At 46.5% G+C, this 17,586-nt stretch overlaps 1 protein-coding gene across 4 annotated transcripts in view; it reads right to left on the bottom strand.

Moving 5' to 3' along the window:
- Positions 1-213: 213 nt before the first annotated feature.
- The window catches only part of Capt (adenylyl cyclase-associated protein 1), a 34,277-nt gene continuing 16,904 nt past the window's right edge, over positions 214-17,586 (bottom strand). For all 4 annotated transcript variants that reach the window (XM_077703543.1, XM_077703545.1, XM_077703542.1 and 1 more), the window contains exons 2-12: positions 14,568-14,827; positions 12,600-12,677; positions 12,453-12,506; positions 11,919-12,008; positions 11,733-11,818; positions 9,555-9,660; positions 6,034-6,208; positions 5,648-5,823; positions 3,599-3,722; positions 966-1,192; positions 214-834 (exon numbers count right to left, since the gene is read on the bottom strand). In XM_077703543.1, coding sequence (XP_077559669.1) covers positions 754-834; positions 966-1,192; positions 3,599-3,722; positions 5,648-5,823; positions 6,034-6,208; positions 9,555-9,660; positions 11,733-11,818; positions 11,919-12,008; positions 12,453-12,506; positions 12,600-12,677; positions 14,568-14,813 — 1,443 coding nt within the window. In that variant the 5' untranslated portion in view covers positions 14,814-14,827 and the 3' untranslated portion in view covers positions 214-753. The remainder of the gene's footprint in view (positions 835-965; positions 1,193-3,598; positions 3,723-5,647; positions 5,824-6,033; positions 6,209-9,554; positions 9,661-11,732; positions 11,819-11,918; positions 12,009-12,452; positions 12,507-12,599; positions 12,678-14,567; positions 14,828-17,586) is intronic.

Genomic DNA, 17,586 nt, shown 5'->3' with positions numbered 1-17,586 from the left:
CTGTGATGTGCAGAGTTGTCAGATAAAGCTCCAGATGGGCATATATTTTGAATTATCGATATCTAGTTTTAGAACTATTTTGCAATCCATTTGGAACTTGATATTTATCTGGGTTCAACTGTATTCGATGCCGGTGAGGTATAAAAAAAATCTAAAAATCAAAAATAGTAAAAATCAGATAGTCTAAAAAAATGTCTACTGAGACATGCTGACTTCAAATGACCACCCGAAAATCTTTATTGAGCAATCTGTCACGAATTTCATACAAGCTCAACGTGCACACCTTGGAAGAGAAAAAAAAAAGGTCTATCAGATTCACATCTGTCCACACACTGCAATTAGGATACTATTGTTTGTTTTACCTTTCTGACTAGTAAAAAAAAAAAGAATCGAGCATAGATGGAGACAGGAGAGAGTTTAGTGTAAAAGTGCAAAAGCTACGGCTGTTTTATGTCAGAAAAAGTAAAAAAAAAATTTTTATTCTCTAAGCCCGGCCGTCCTCAGGCAATGCCCACATAAATATGGAGGAAACCTTGAGCCATTGCCCCTTTGCTTCCATGCAGTGAGCTGTCTGACCCAGGCAGCAGTCGATGCATCATCGTCCCCCTGAGGCAGCTACGACGAATCCTTGATACAGCCCTGCTCCCCATCGACGACAGAGGAGGGCGGCTGTTTGTTCCTCCCTCCCCAAATGCCACCACAAGGGTGGCGAAGGAGAGGGTCTTGGAAGACGTGCAACGTTTCTCCTCGAGCCTATGCCTTGTCGATGATGCTTGTCGTCAGGCCCTTTCCGTTCCAGACCGACTTGTACTGCTCCGGAACTGGAATCTCCATCTGCAAGAGGGCACCACCAATGCTTGTCAGCGATGTCGCAGAGCTTTGCAGGTACTGAATTTTTTTTAAAATCAACAACAACAAAACACCAAAAAAGATATTGCTACGCGTGGGAGAGTGGCAGCACTCACGTAGTCTCCGCTCGGGGTGGGCACGGACACGTTGACCTCGGACGACTTGGAGGTGACGACCTCAACGCTGAGTGAGTCGTTGGAGAGGTAAATGTGGGCACCGTCCGTCTTGTCCACTGCAATGGTGGGCACCCGCCCCATCGACTGTGCCTTCACGCTCTGGCAGTTGATGAACTCCACCACAGACACGATGTCCTCAAACACCACGGCCGTCTTCTTGCACGAGTCTGCATGGCACATGTGAGGGGAACAATTTTCATTTCTGGAGAGGAGCGGTACAATTTCGCGAGCATTTTCTAATCCCAACTACCTGCCTATGTCAGTGCACTACAGCCAGTAAAAGCGTACATCTGCACACTAGGCTTCAAAGCCCACGGCGAAGCTGAGTGGCAAAAGTGAAGACCAGCAAAGGGCACAAGCCGCTACGTTTGATAGTGATGCACTCTTACGGTGGTGCCAGCTACAACACCAATTTAACTCTTTCCTTACCGCGCCATAGGCCATCAAACACGGAGCTACAATGATTTCAAACATCCCGCAAAAGCTAAAAACAGCGCCTCGCGGACAACTAATGCCATCTGGCGTATTTATTGACAACTCGTTTTTCGATTTTATTATCATCTGTTTACATTTCCTGTGAGGAGACAGCGTCGAGAGTGAAATTTGAACCCACAATAGCGGCGAGCTGCACGAAAATAGCGTCCACTTCACAGCGCGCTCCGCAAAAGCAGGCAGTTGTAGCACGGACTTTGGCAGCTGCTGCAGATTTTTCTGACCCCAGCAGCAGTGATGACTCCAGCAACGATGTGGATTCCCCAGATTTTAGTTCTGATAAAGACACTCCCATTCAATGGCCTCAGACTTAGACAGGTTCTGTCAAGTAAGGTTTTGACTTCGCGCTGCATTAAAAAATGAAATGTGCTTCCTATCTAACGACTGTGGTATTACTTCATGTGTGGAGTCTGGACAGCATGTGGTGGGGATATTTCGCCAAATTCATTGCGCCGTATCGCATTATAGCCTTCAAGATAGCCTGGCGCTCGTGTCAGATTAAAGGAGCCATGAAGACAAAATACAAGTTGGGTTTATTAGAAAGACTGCTTAGTCTGTAATGGGGCCTCTAGTTCAATTTGACCGCATCACTTGAACGCTAACGTGCAGTTAACGCACTGAAAATTATTTTTATTGTTGGCCCGTATGACGTCATTCTTACTCATAACACGTCACTGTGGAGCAAAATTCGAAATTTTTTAAATACTTCTTACTTTTTTTTCGTTAAAAAAACATCTTTTGTGGCTGTAATAGAGCTGAGTGAGATACTGAATCCTAGTTCTTTCAAATTAAACGAAGTTGTATTTTCTCTTCATGGCTCCTTTAATGCTGCGGAGCAACGTGCACCAGACACCCCTGTCCCTACCCAAGACCGCATTCTGTGGGAGCGCCATTACAACCCGACCCAACCACACTATTACACCGGAGGGTGGCTGGCTGCTGCGGCAAGTCTCCTAGAGCAATGGGAACTGGTGGCCCACATCATCAGAGCCCTCAGCAGCTGCCTGAACCGAGACAGCTGATTCGTCCCCACTATCCCATCACCGATAGTTTCTATCTATCAAGAGCGCTGGATTTTAGTTTTTTTTACCACTGAAGTAATAAGGATTTTGTGTGAGAACACAAACAAGTAGATCGAAAGAGACCGAGTGCTTCGCGGAGTAGCACAGGCGTCAGGGCCGCTAGGTTGGTGGGCCCGCAAAAATACAAAACTTGGTGTACAGCATTGATGTATATATTGAATCATAGCTTAGGAACGTAGAAACAATTTGCATACCTTAGAATGCCTAAAATAATTTTTAGGCCCAGAAAATTGCCTAGGTATCTATATTGTGCGTATACCTGTTATGTATTTTTTTTCTGTTTATTTGACCAATAAACTGTAAATAATTGTACCTTTCACAATGTGTTTGAAATTGCAATCTTTAGGCTACAATTTCATGCATAGCAGTTCTAAAATGTGTCGAGTAGCTCAAGAGAAAAAAAAAATTTTGTGAAAGCACTCAAAATCAGCCATTTTTCCGTGGAAATAAAAGAGTTTAAGAGAACTTTTGACAACCACTAGAAACACAACTCGGCACAGAGGCATCAATACGAGAGCTAAAATAGCGCACGCATGTCTTTCATAATAAGCAATACTGCAATTAGTCCAACATAGCGTGCCACTAAAACATATAGAGCTCGTAGAAAATCTTTATATTCGACATGAGAACCATTACGTGACCAAAAGATGTTATAACATCAGGACTTTAACCTGGAGAGGCTCCAATGATGGGTAATGAAAGCAACAGGTTTACCTTGTTTGAGGATACCGCTACCAGCAAAAGAAAACACACGCATGTACAAACGTACAACATGCAGTTTGTCAAAAAGCCCTCATATGTATAAATACTCAATTTCATTAACAGACATGAACTAAAACAAGACAATCTATTGTTGTTTTTACGCCGATGACAAAAATGCTGCTGCAAACTAAAAACACCGCCGACAACACAGACAACGTCCAGACAACTTGCACATACAATTGTCAAATAGAGCTCTGCATGCAAGGTGGCAGAAAACAAGGGGGGGTAAGAACTCACCAATGACAATAGAGTTGACCTTGCCCTTGACCTGGATGATCGAGTTCACACACTTGTAGATGCACACCGACTGGTTCATCATCGTTTCATCCAACACAATGTTCTGGTTGTTCACCTGGTACTCCTGCACGAAAAAGGAAGAGGAGCCAGAAGCGTCACACAGACATCACAATTACTAAGAGTGTTTGGGTAAAAAGCTGAACACTAACTGACAGACCCTACAAGCACAATTTATTTTCTGCAAAACCATAGCTGGCTCACAAAGGAGTAAAAAACAAAACAAAACAAAACAAAAAAAAGGCATTTAGGTCCAGCAAGAAAACGACCAATTGGCTGAAAACGTGGGTACGTGCCAGTTTGACAAAAAGCCTAACGTTATGTCCAGTGGTGTCATCTGGCCGCTTCTGCTCCTCTCTGCCTCGACACCCGACTGTTTCCATGTTTGCGGCAGTACACTCATGTTTTGACATTTTACATATAGGCATACTTAGGTGCCTCCTGCAATTTGCCTTTTTGTTAAAAGTTGGGCACTAAAAATAAGTACGCGTTTTTTTTTTTTTCATGTGGTTCTTGTTTTGCAGCAGCAAACAGCTTCAATCTGACAATAAAGTGTCATGTTTGCACAATGCCAACTTGTCCTCGATTGTAACATGCAGGTAAGTTTACTCAAAACATTTACACCATCTTCCCGCGAGGGGAACCATGGGTAGATGCGACGCATCGTGGGGTTTCCGTTGCGTTTCCGTTATGTTGTTTCCATTTAGCGTGTAAATTTGTTGTTGTTTCAATTATATTACGTACGGTTACGCCGACCAGCGTGATAGCAGGCCTGTTAGTCTCCATTCAAATCATCGGATGTCTTCGGAGCGGCGGAACGACTGAGCGGAGCGGCGCAGTTACCGCGTTTATATGTACCGCGTGTTAACGGTGCGGGGAATGAGAGAGAGCAGCGCATGCGCATGTGTTACATGTTTAACCGAGCGCTAACACGCGCTGAGGCACAGCTGGCACGGCGACGAGAGCGAGCGCTAACACGCAGATGGCGCTGCGGTGAGAGCGGCGTTAGCGCGCAGCTGGCGCGGCGAGGAGAATGGGGGAGGGATGCGGACTACGGAAGACGCCGGAGGGACAAGGCGAGTTAAAGAGATGCATCGCATCTAAAAAAGAAAAGAATAAAAAAGAATGGGAACTTTGAAAACGTCTGCTGTTTGAAGCACCTTATCATTTTGGACGTAATTGGCCACTGGTTCATTCATCGCTCCTTTACTAATTCCCCATGGGGCCTTCCAAGTTCTCAAAAACGTCCCTGCTTTGGTGCTTGTGAATATTTTCCTTGAAGCCTTGCATAAAAATTTAGCACTCTTTTGTTTACACCAACTGAATTCACGTTCCTTTCGGAGCAGCTTCCTTCGGGTCGTTAGCAGTGCTCACATAAGCACAGGCCATACTAAAGTGTGGGTCGTCGTGCACAGGCAAGAGCTGCAGCCTGTAGGAAGTTAACCCTGCCCAAACGTTGCCCGAAATTAGTTTCTTGGGCCATCATGTCTTAGCACAGCTACCAAGTAACCACGTGCCCCTTCCAAAAAAGTTCTTCAAAGACAGCCCATCTCACAGGGTGGACAGGCGTAACGCACATATAGCGATAGCTAAGATAAGTGAAGCAGCTTTGAGGATAAACAGCTTTCTCTGGGGAAATGTTACTGTTCTGGCCTGCACCCGTCTGGCAGCCATGCTGTCACTTAAACGTTTGGTGGATTCATGGTCCCATCTTTCCCTTCCATTGTCCAACAGGAAGTTGACCACTGTTGGAATCACCCCTGCTTTAACATGCGCCTGAGAGTGGATCGGACTCAACCCTACAAAAAAAGGCTACTGCACGGACGCTGCTACCAGCAAAAACAAAATGCTTGGACAATGCCAAACGACAAAGACTGAGGACAGAGCTCACCATCTGTGTGGCACCCTCGCAAAGAGTAACACACCGAGACCAGCGTGGAGACCGTCTGCTAGGTTCCCAAAGGTGGGGTGACCAAGAAGGCCCCTACTCACCACACACCACTTCTTCCCCTCCAGCTCGAGCCTGGGTGGCTTGGTGACCTCCTGGGAAGGCCGAGAGCCAAACCGCGTAGGTGGGGGCGGAGCTGCAGATTTTGTAGGCGCGGGCGCCTGCGACCTCAGCGCCGGGTTCTTGTGCGTCATCTGCTCAGCGCTCACCTTTTTCAGGCCTGCATGGTACACATCGTTTGTGCTGTGGGTGACGAGACAAGGACTCCAATCACCCGTTTCTTCTTCATATAAAAGTGGGATCGCAAAGCGTCATTTTGTATTTAACCGTGCCACCATGTGAACAGGCCTACCTAGACCCACCTCCAAATGCTACCGTATCAAAAAAGTGCACGAAGGAGGAGGAGGAGGAGGAGGAGCAGGAGGCTTACCCTTGCTAATGTCCTCTCCCTTGTTGAGGTCCCTGAAGAGAGCAGCCCGGGGGTCCTCGGCGGGGATCCCCGTGTTGTTCATGAAGTCGGCCGGGGGTGGCGGGGGAGGCGGAGGGGGCCCAACTGGGGCCGCCGGCGCACCGCCCGTTCCAGCCATGGCCATGGCGTTCCCACCCTACGTGCCAACAAAACAGCCAACAAAACCAGTGTACAGCACAGCTGCACCCCCGTGTGGCCAACTTGAGAGGCCAAGTGGGAGGGAAAAAGCAAAGCATGATGCCTTTTTGATCCTGTGAAAGAAATGACTACACAAGCAACACTCCGCTGACGTCATAGCAGCAGCAGTAACGTAGCTTGCCTCTGCACGTCCAGATTGCTAAAAGCACGGCATACAGGCTTTTGTTCTTTCATGGCATGGAGGTGATTATGGGAGAAATCAACCAATGGAGGTGATTATGGGAGAAATGACTCCGTGCAGCTTAAACGTAGCGCTATCATGATATGTCCTCAACATCGCAGAGTTACCTGATATAGGAGTTGCAAAACTCCCCATAGGCCCCGTGCATCAAAAAGTGGCCCTACGTTTGGTCCGCTGCTTTGGATCTTGTTTTACAGTAGCGCCATCTTTTGGTGACAAAATAAACTATACAACTTGCTTCGCCGCTCGACGACCTGGGCGAAAAAAGGTATTTGAGTGCTTGCGTAAATTTCTTATCCGAAAGGAGCCCAATGTGCTCAATTATGCAAGTGTTTTATATACAATCGAAGCAAATGTAGTAAAAAGAAATGCGACCATGGGGTCAATCGTCGCTTGCGCCCTGTCTGCTGCGCGTCCTCTTCGGTCTCTGGCGGCAAAAAAATAAATAAGTCGCTTCGACGGCTTTATGCAAGCTGACAATGATTATTTAGAGCCGCTTGATTGGATATTGGATTAGTTCTGGCATACAATGTGCTGTAGGCCAAACGATAACTGCAAACTTAGTACTTCAGGTCAGATTTATGTTGTGCGGGAGTGCCCGCACAAGCGCCAATTGGTCGAGGCAGTTGTGCGGACGCAGAAACAATCGCAACCTAAAAACCGGAGTTAAGATAGCAATGAATAACTTATGAAAGCACAACAATAATAAATTATTATGCATTTTAAAACACTATTTAATTTTAAATTGCCAGTTTGAATAATTACTTTGTTTTTTGGATAGTGCATGCGGCGGCCGCAGTGGCACCACCGTACGCACGATCCAAAGCAGGGGGGGTTCAGGTGCGGGCCGTTTTTTGAGGCAGAGTTTCGCAACTGCCTACATCGAACAGCTCTGTCAACATCAGTCGTAGTTTTCATGAAAATAAGGAAAAGATATTACCATATTTATTCGAATATAAGGCGAGGTTTTTTTTCCAAAATGTGCAGTCTCAAAGTCATACCCCGCCTTATATTTGAAGCTCAGTATCCCAATATGCCGATTCTGGTGTGACAGTTTTGGTTTCCACCTTCCAACCATTTCCAAGCTTCCAAAACAGCCCGACAACACTGTTGGAAATGTAACAAAGAGATTTCAGGATAAAACGCATAAAATTTTACACAGACTCAGGTAGCAGATAGTAATTACCGAGTTTCGGGAACTGCAAGGGTACTGAATAGTTTGCGATACAGCAGAGGCTGTGGCAGCAGACGCCTTCGACCATGCCAACGAGCTGAGCCAGCAGTAGCGGCTCCAAGCCAGTAGTAGCCGCAAAGCTCGTAAACAAGTCGGGACGCCATTTTGCATTTTTTGTTAGAGCTCTCGGAGTCCCTGCTGCAAGATTTTCTTTCTCTGTGCTTGTTTCACGCGACCAGCGCAATGGCGAGTTGTCGTTGCCACTACGATGCAGCCTTCAAGAGGAAAGTCATGGCAGAGGCGGAAGTCACTGGAAACTGCACGGCGGATCGAAAGTTTGACGTTCCCGAGAACAACGTGCGTTGTTTGCGCAAACAGAAGACGTCGCTCTTAGCATGCGCCGCGACTAGGAAGGCCTTTCGTGGCCCACGAAAGGGAGCGTTTCCCAAAGTGGAAAAAGTGCTGACAGACTTCTTCAAAGAGAGAAGAGGCCGCGGTTTGGCCGTTACTACCGACATCGTGCAGATGAAGGCGCGCGAAATCGCGAGAGAGCATGGCATTCCCGCTCTCAAGTTCGAAGCCAGCCATGAAGAGGGCCGGGCTTTTGTTGCAAAGGCGGACCTCCGTGATACAGAAGTTGCCAGGAGACTATGAAGAAAAACTAATTTCCTTTCAAATATATGCTATCGGCCTGCGACGTGACCACGACTTCCTACTTGGGCAGATTGGCAATGCCGACGAAACTCCGATTTTTTTTTACATGCCGTCGGCCCAGACCATTCACCAAAAAGGTGATCGCCAAGTGAGCCTGCGCACTACAGGCAACGAGAAGGCTCGGATAACCGTGATGTTAGCCTGCACCACCGATGGGCAGAAGTTGCCCCCCTTCATCATCCTGAACAGAGCAGAACGTCCACATTCGTTGCCAAGAGAAAGGGTGGATGACGGAAGAGCTTTTTCTTGACTGGATAAAGTCGGTGTGGTGCCAGAGACCAGGGGCACTGCTCACCCGGAGGTCAATGCTGGTGCTCGACGCCTTCCGCGGGCACCTCACGGAAGGTGTTCATGGACAACCAGACGGAGCTGGTCGTCATTCCGGGGGGCATGACAAGTCAACTACAGCCACTTGACGTTTGCCTTAACAAGCCCTTTAAGGCACGTGTCAGACGGCTGTACAATGAATGGATGGCGTCTGACACTGTGGCCCTGATGCTGTCGGGACGTCTGAAGCGGGCGTCCCCGTCTATGCTCGCCCAGTGGGTGCTCAACGCTTGGGCAGCGATCCCCGAAGCCATGGTTGCGGCATCGTTCCGCAAGTGCTGCATTTCAAATGCTCTTGACGGCACCGAGGACGATGTCCTCTGAGTGTGCAAGTGACAAGGAAGATTCGGATACCACCACCTCTGAAGACAGTTTCTAAGTTGCACTTCCGTCTCGCTCCGAATAAATATCGTTGTGTGCAGATAGTTCATGAATACTTGGTGTCTGCTTTGCTGAAAGGTAAGGAATTTAGTTGCCTTTTTTCTTTCATTATTTCGCCTTATATTAGTGTGCAAACTTTTTTTCTTTTTCTTGGGTCCTTCAACTCCCCCCTCGCCTTATAATCGTGACCGCCTTATATTCGAATAAATACGGTACTTGATGAACAACCCTCGTGATGCAGCACACTTGTGTAAGCAATAAAGCAAGTACAACTAGTAACAATACTGCAGTAAAAAAAAAAACTGCGATCATTCGGGCACTTCACGTGCGCAAAAACAATGCCCATGCTCATCAAGATATCAAAATTCGAGTTCTTTCTCCATTAGAAGTGCGTAGACAAAGTATGCTTTCAAGTAGGGGCTGCTAAGCAACAGCAATCACACAAAATGCCAATGCTTTCTGGCCTGGTGATGTTACGAGGAAAAATATCCACATCAGCATAGTTACCCTGGGGTTCCACACGAGTCCAGTGAGGTGGTGCTCCTTGACAAAAGCCTGGAGCTCCGACAGCACAGTGAGCCACGAACGGGCCCAGTCCACATGGGTCTTGTCTCTGCATGATTGAGGAGGGGGCAGTCATCTCACATGCCTCGAAACCAGACTGGCAGGCACAAAAAACGGTGCAGAGATGGAGAGTGGGGGAGGTTGCTGTCCACAGACAGCAAAGCTCACCACTCGGACAGCTTCAAGATCAGCCTCAACCAACCTGCCACGATTAGTCCCTGGCCCATGGCCCCCCTCCCATCGACCTGCTCTGTTAAAATGTCACATAACAAAAAGGAAACTGGGCACACTCGCACCATGCAGTATCAATGAAATGTGGGGGCATCCTCAGGTGGAGCACCACTAAGTGCCGTATAAATGACGAGACAGGGCTGCTGCTATTTCCTCTCCAGCACCTACTCTTCTTGTAGGTAGTGGACACTTGCAAGGCTGCAAATTTTATATGAGGCCAGACATACCGAAAATTGGAGGAAATAAATTAAGAATGCTGTTGGATTAAAAGCAGGCCACAGTATTGCTCACCTGAGAAAAGAACACAAGCACACAACCTCACCTCACTGGCAAAGGAAGGGTGGCACCAGAGCTTAAAATGCATCAGCAAGGATCAGTGCCGGAACAAAAAGTTTTTGATTCGATTTTCCTCTTAGTTCCATAAATAAAAGTTCCATTCCGGTTCAGCTCCGGAACAAAAAAATTATGGTTCATAACAGTGCACAACACTTTGGGTTCTCTCCATCTGGAGTAGAGAGTATTCTAAAATAATGTTAAAAAACATGAAGTGATGTACATTACTTTTTTTTGTAAAACGTGTAGGTCATTAAATTGCTCAACTGCACACACAAAAATTTGAGGACATCTCAGCACTCTTGGTGACGCAGCTGAAAATAATGCTCCAAGTTTCCACCCCGGCACCGGGAAACTACATGCTGGCAGTCCTCAATCGGCACGTAGGTTTGTTTAGCACGCTGTCGTAGATGAAAAATCTGAGAGCAATTTGTTTTGGTACACCCCAATGGTACGAGATGTGCACCTGTTAGGTGCAAACACTCCAAGCCTCTGAAAATCCAATGGGCGGTGCGCATGCGCTCAATTTTCGAGTATGCTGCCTTGGTTTGGTATAATCCTTATGAATAAATTATGAACCATATGAACTATAATCCTTATGAATAAATTGGAGGCAATTCAAAACAACGCTGTGTGCTTTGTTACCAACTCACAATGTTTCCCGTGCAATCTGTATGCGACTAATAATGCCAAACAAATTTTCTTTCCCCTTCTTTATAATTATGTCGTGTTTCTGAACAATGATGGCACAGGAGGAAGTAGGCATGTTAATAAACAAACGAACAAAATGGCCGCAACGTTTGCTTTGCAGCCAGCTGTGCGTGGTGGTCATGTGGAAGGATAAGCACTGAGCATCGAGGCTGCAGAGGAATATGAAAGCAGGTAGCAAGCCTGCCGAAGGAGAGATAGTGCCAGCGAGATGAAAAGCAATTTTATGCCAGCAAACAAGTGCCAATCTCCCACCTCAATGCAATGAAGTCGTCGGAACTTTTTTCCCCGAGGAGAAAAAAAATGAAGTGCTTATGTTCATAGAAGAGGACGATGAGGAACGATGGCGGCGATCTGAGGGGTTCTGTTTGTGATTCTAATGTAAATACAGTTCTTTTCCCCTTACCGAAGGTGTTGTAGTCGCGACATAGTGGGGCCGAAATCCCGGGAGATGAACGAACGACGGTATGTATGCAACAGTTGTGACCAATGCCTGAAAAGAACTGAAACTGCTCTCATCCCGACCGAATCCTGAATGAAGCTTACTGGAGATCAGCTACTTTCCCGAACCAAATAACCAATGAATTTTTTTTCAGTTTAGCTACTGCACGAAATAAAGTTTCATTCACATTTTTGTCCAGCCAAAGATGTTTTTTTTTGTTTTTTGGTTCCTGTTTTTATTCCATTCCGACACCCTGGCAGGGATGTTGCTTCCTAAGCCAGCATCATTGCTCTAAGGCATTCCACAGTATGGGGCTTAGGTATGAATGAACACAAGCATTTTTGTGCTTCCCTCCCGTCTGAAAGCATAACAAATGAATGCACCAAGGAGAACATCGGAGAACTCACTTTTCCTTGTAGTCCATGAGGACCCTGTTAGTGTAGAACTGGCAGGCGTCATTCATTTCCTTGATGAAAGGGGCCGGGGCAGGGGCCTGTTGAATGTTGATGGAAACGCCAAGAGCAGCAATCAGCCTGTTTCCCTCACACAACCTTGACGATCCTGCTCCTTGTGGAATGAAGAACGACGCTTACCACAGTCACCCATCCCAGGGCCGAGATGGACTCGCTGATGGCCGACAGGTGGTTGAAGAGCTTGCTGGTCCGGTGCTTCTCCCGGTAATCCTGCAAACGCAAAAGGAAAAGGCGTCAGCAGCACTGCCGTGGAAGCAGCAGCAACTCATTCACGCCCAAGGTGTCTCACTGAAGAGGCACAGCTCCTCCCAATAAGCTTCTTCAAGTAGGTTCATGTATTGAAAATTGTATCTACAACAATGCTACTGTTTAGCAGCCAAACATCTTCCATGCATAAAACAACCACTGCACAATTAAAGGCCTTAGCAAAGATGAAAACCAGTGAACGAGACTTGTTCATTCAGCAATTTGTGGTCACATTAAAGATGCCTAGCATCGCACTTTTGGTATCCAATTCCGGTGTTCGTCCCCAAGAGCTGTAAGCACTTCGTGAAGTTTCAACTCTAGCTTCGTAAAGAACACAGCATTTGACTTGCAATGCCAAGAAGAGTTGTTACAGACAGCTATTGAAAAATGCTGCCAAGCAACCCATACCTGGATGGCCTGAATCTGATCGGATGTTGGCTTCAGGAGGGCCATGAGACCATGCTAAACAGAGCAAGAGAAAGACACTGTATAAGACGACAAGTATTTGAAGCAAGGAGTACACGTAACATCCAAAGCGCAGAAGAATTCCCGTACCTTGTCAGGCTGCTGGGACTTGGCCACAACACCGAGGAACTGCCGCTGCAGCATCAGTGCCTGCTCCACCATGCTTGCCTGAAGGGCCAGAAAAGCAGAACGCCTCTTGCACACTCACTGCACATGCACTTCTTGCATCCTACACTGTTGACATATTCCCAACTATCCTCATGGATGTCCCATCAGGTCAAGCAGCATTTTTGATGTTAAAAGCGTGCAAATTTGTGTGCATTTGTACTAAAAAGCAGGACCTCACCAAGCCGTCTTTACCCCTTGGTGAAAGAGTAGGGGATTGCATCAATACAGCCATCCTCCTGAAAAATAGTGTGTGCTCAAAACATTCTTAGACCTTGTCACTGGAACGTAAAATACCCTTCAATAACGGCCTCACGCAAAGCCATCTGTGTTCACTGATTTGAAAATGCCACTGGCCAGGAATGAAAGCTTCGTAATCTTGCTTATTATGGGTTACTGAAGTCGTGTTGGGACTTCCTAGTATAAGTATGTCTATACTCGAACAAATCTGAACTGTGAGCACCCTTTCTTAAAACCACCCAATTTCAAGCAAGAATTCATCACCGTACAACAGGAGCCTTGCAGCACATGGCGGTTCTCCAGACAATTTGTAACAAGCTCTCGCATATGATGGCACGACAGCAGCAGTTGCAAACCATGCGCACAGAACATCAGTCAGGAAAGCCATAAATGCATAATTGCAGTCATAATTGATAACTTTCGGCAAGCTTCTCGTTATTCTTCTTACATTACCCCTTTCCACAGTTGAGCCCTAGATGTTTAACATCCTCTACGGTGAGTTACGCATGAGATGCGTACGACTATGTATGGGTGAGCTGCCACATAGGCAATTATCTATAGCCTAATTTTCGCACAGGCATTGTTCAAACACTCCAAATGTAGATTACAAATATTTCTCATAACACATGCACAACACGCGAAGACTGGTGGGGAACACTACACAAAACAGAACACTCCACTCACACCTCACCACTGCAAGCTTTAATTCTGAAGCAGAAGCTCAAGCAACCTGGAATGGCTTACTCCAGTTGGGTCCCAACCTCCTAATGCTCCTGCAGGGCCACTAAGACTTCATAAGAGGCCCTAAGAGGACTGCAAACCTTACTACTAACTACTGGTTACCTCTCAGTCAAAACGATTAACAAGATGTAGCTAACAAAGAAATGGCTTTCAAGGCATTTAATGCACCTCATCTTCTTTTGTGCCATTCTTGCTACATTGAGAAATCCTGCAACCATCCCGTATGACAAATAAGATCTACCTGAAAGCTGCTTTGGCTGCCTCTCTCCCCACATTTGGTTCCCTACAATGCTGATGAATTCACAATTGGCAACTTTAATGCATGCTTCTTCTACCGCCTCTCGCGCTTTTCCACTCATTGCCAGTCCTTCCAGTGCACGAAAGATTACGAAGTGCAAGGATTAAAGTGGACAGGAAGACGAAATACAGGTTTCGTTCATTAAAAAGCCTCTCTTGTTTTGATACCAATGGCACCAATTTCATCACAAACTTCAAATAATGGAGATATTAAAGGAAACATATCAAGCAGTGGTGACTCCCCAGCTACTTTCCAGCGATTTCTCTATGATGCCCCAGAATCTTGTTTGTGCGGCTGGCAACCGCTGACCTGAAGCGGGACTGAGTGATTATATTGGGGCCCCTAGTTACGTTTGATGGCACCCCTTGAATGCAAACGTGCAGATAACACACTGATAACCATGTTTTCAGAGCTGGTCCACGTTACGCCACTCCTGCCCACATTATGTCACTGAGGCAATATTCCTTTTCTTTTCATTAAAAAAAGGTCTTTTGTGGCTGACATGGAGCTGAGCAAGTTATCAAAGGCAAGTTCTTTCAAGTCGTATTTTGTCTTCATGGCCCCTTAGAGGGACGACGTAGAAAGAGAGAAAGAGAGAGAGAGAGAGCTCGCACATGTGCCTGGACGTCCCCGCCGATGGTCTTGCTCAGGGCCAGGTAGGCGCGAACGGGTCCGCTGAGCAGGGCCTCGAAGGCCTGCACCGAGGCCGAGACCAGCTCGACGGAGGTGCCCCGCTGCAGCAGGCGGGCCGTGGGCGATCCGCCGCCTCCCCCGCCCAGCCCCTGACCCTCGCAGCGCTCCAGCCGGAAGGCCACCTGCTCCAGGCGGTCCACCAGCGCGGCCAGCTCGGGCACCGACATGGTTATCCCACTGCCTGCACGGTTATCCCACCAAGGGAACAGATGTCTTCGAGCCCCGACAAGAACAGCTGGACACCACAGTACTCTACAATCTCTGAATCCGAGCCCACAGCCCAGGCAATGGTAAACGATCCCTGGTGAACCCCCAAAGTGCTCAAACACCCTCCTCTAAAAGGCGGAGGAGCTTCAAAAGATGATCAATGTGTGTCAATTCAGGGATCAACTCAAGTACACTCCAGAATAAGTGGTCACGCACCTATCTGAAAATGGGGAAAGTTTCCTTTTGCTTTTTCCACTTGATTTATTTGTGCTTGTAAATTCAGGGCAGCTATATTGCAAAAATATTTTTTAGGTGTATACGAACACTAATCTCCCAACAAAGCCTCAGAAAAGCATGCTCAGGGCTGTCTCATGAAGTTTCTTTTAAAATGTTATACCTTGAACTGTTTTTTTTTTTTCTTTCCCCTTTCAGGTGCAATGATGATCCCCACTTGGAGCCTCCCGGGCTGTTCCTGTGTTAGGCCCAAGTGTCCCAGGGGTGTTTTCACGAGAGATCGGACAGGATAATTTTGATGAAAATTTTATATAGGGGAAAACAGGTGCACAGGTGCACACAGGTATATAGGTGCACAGGGGAAAACATACGCGAAGTGATTTTGTGGAAAGAACCTTTTCCCTTTCTCAAAAAAATTCCGAAAGCTGGCTAGGTCACTGGAGCATTGAGCGGCTTGTGGAAAATTGTAAACTTCTACCGCTGTAAAACAAAAACTACTGCAGCTATAGCCCTCACTCTTTATGTAAAGACTTTGCATACTCTCAAATGGTTTAACATATTCGTGCTTGGCTTGCAGAGCGAATTCCATTAAAAAAAATTCCCAAATTGAAAAAAGTATTGAAAATTTTGAAAGGCCCAAATGTGGGGGCTTTTTTTCAGAATTTAAACAAGCTAGGTATTTGAAATTTTTAGTCGTATTCTTCTACCGTTCAATCTTCATGCAAATTTTAGTTTATGTGGTCAAAGCAGTTCAAATACGGAAGTGTGGTCAAATACGAAAAAAGCCCTGTACTGCAGCAAGGTACCTGTACACATTTTGGTATATCCTGAAAGCAAAAAAAAAAAAAAAGAGAGATTGTCTGATTTTTTTCAAACTGACAAATTAAAGCCAAGGTTGCCCTCTATCGCCTACATCAAAAATACCTTGCACTATTTTTGTTGTTTTGCAGCAACAAAGTGCCAAATATGGCCTTGTTAGTAGTATTGTGGTGAAATACCCAAGTGGTTTGTAAGAAGCTTATGACACCAATGTACGGCGAGAAATGGCTGTTACAAAGAGAAAATCACTAAAACATTGCACTGGGCATGCTTTGTTTAGGCTCCGGCTTCTGAGCCCATGTTTGGGGGTGTATATAATTACCGATTGGTGCGGTCTCAGTCGCGCAACTTGAGACCTGGCTTTTAGGTTCAGGGCTTTAAATGATTGCTGTAATATTTCAGATGAAAAACAGCGGAGTCATGGAGTGATACAAGAATGTCTAATGAACTAAGACTGCAAATTGTCCAATATGTCCGAACTATACGCATTTCAGCTTTCTAATCTGGTAGTCACTCTGTCTTCCAACTTCAGGAATAGCACCCTTGGGCAATTGTCTATTCACTGAAAATTTAAGTACACCTAAACGGGTTCCCGATGATCTCTGCGGCACTATATGCTACTGCAGAGCCCTTAGCACCGAAGAGGCCGTACGTCGTCACTGTCGTTCACGTGATCATGAAGCAGGAGGGCAGTGAGGCTGATCCAAGTGGTCAATAGTGGGTTTGCGGCAAGCAAAGGGTTTCAGATGCTAACAGTCCCGGGTGGCATCCATGTCTGGCAACCTTCAATACAGGCCATGATGTACATGCCGGTTAGTCGGAGGACAGGGGTCTTTTGTTCCAGTGTCCAGATCATTCACGCTAGGAAAGTTCCTTCTTGAGACAATTTTTTTCTTATGCCCTCTCAAATAATCAGCACAAAGCCCGCGCTGCTCAATACTCCTGGGATATTAGCCTCCTCTGGCTCGTCGATGTACGTGAATCACCACAGGCAGGGGCGGATCCAGGTTTTTTCTGAGGGGGGGAAGGCTTCTATCAGTTATGATGATAGTGATAAGCAGGAGGGCAAGGAGTACAATATCTCTTTTTATTCACCGAAATTTTGGAAAACCAGAAATACAATAGAAAAAAAATCCACCAGACCTGAGAGGTCATCTTTTTGGGGTATCAATTACAAAACTAAAGGGGAGGGGGGGTCAGGACATCCGGACCCTCCATCTGCCAATGGCCACAGGCGATGATCAGGCAGATACTGTACTTAGGTAGAGCCAGATCCTTTTATCGCTCATGGTGGCTAAGGTCATGGTTGTACGTTTTGTTTGATACTTTTTGCTGGGAAGCATGAGATCATATCTTTCTGAAACTCAGCAGGAAGTTCAGCTGCCATCTTCAGACCCCCACCCCGCTTTCCCTCAAACTGCAAGTTAGACTCAGCTTGGACATAGCCATAGCCTGTGCTCCCCGGTTGCTCCCGAAAGGTCCAGATCTCCCCTTACCAACCCTGCATATGCGAGTGGGCCCACACAGTGCGCACACAGCATTCAGTAGTGCATGAGAAGATTCATCCAGAAGAGCGAGAGCGCTAGCTTGAACTTGGGGCACTTTTCTACACCTTGTTAAAATGCTGGCTACTTTGTTCATAAAGCATGCTCACCGCGATGTTTATTTGTTGATTTTTTC

Source organism: Haemaphysalis longicornis, unplaced genomic scaffold (assembly GCF_048455015.1).
Source record: "Haemaphysalis longicornis isolate Haplotype H1 unplaced genomic scaffold, Haemaphysalis longicornis Haplotype H1 scaffold_3, whole genome shotgun sequence".
Classification (NCBI taxonomy): domain Eukaryota; kingdom Metazoa; phylum Arthropoda; class Arachnida; order Ixodida; family Ixodidae; genus Haemaphysalis; species Haemaphysalis longicornis.
This window is presented reverse-complemented; position numbering and strand designations above follow the sequence as displayed.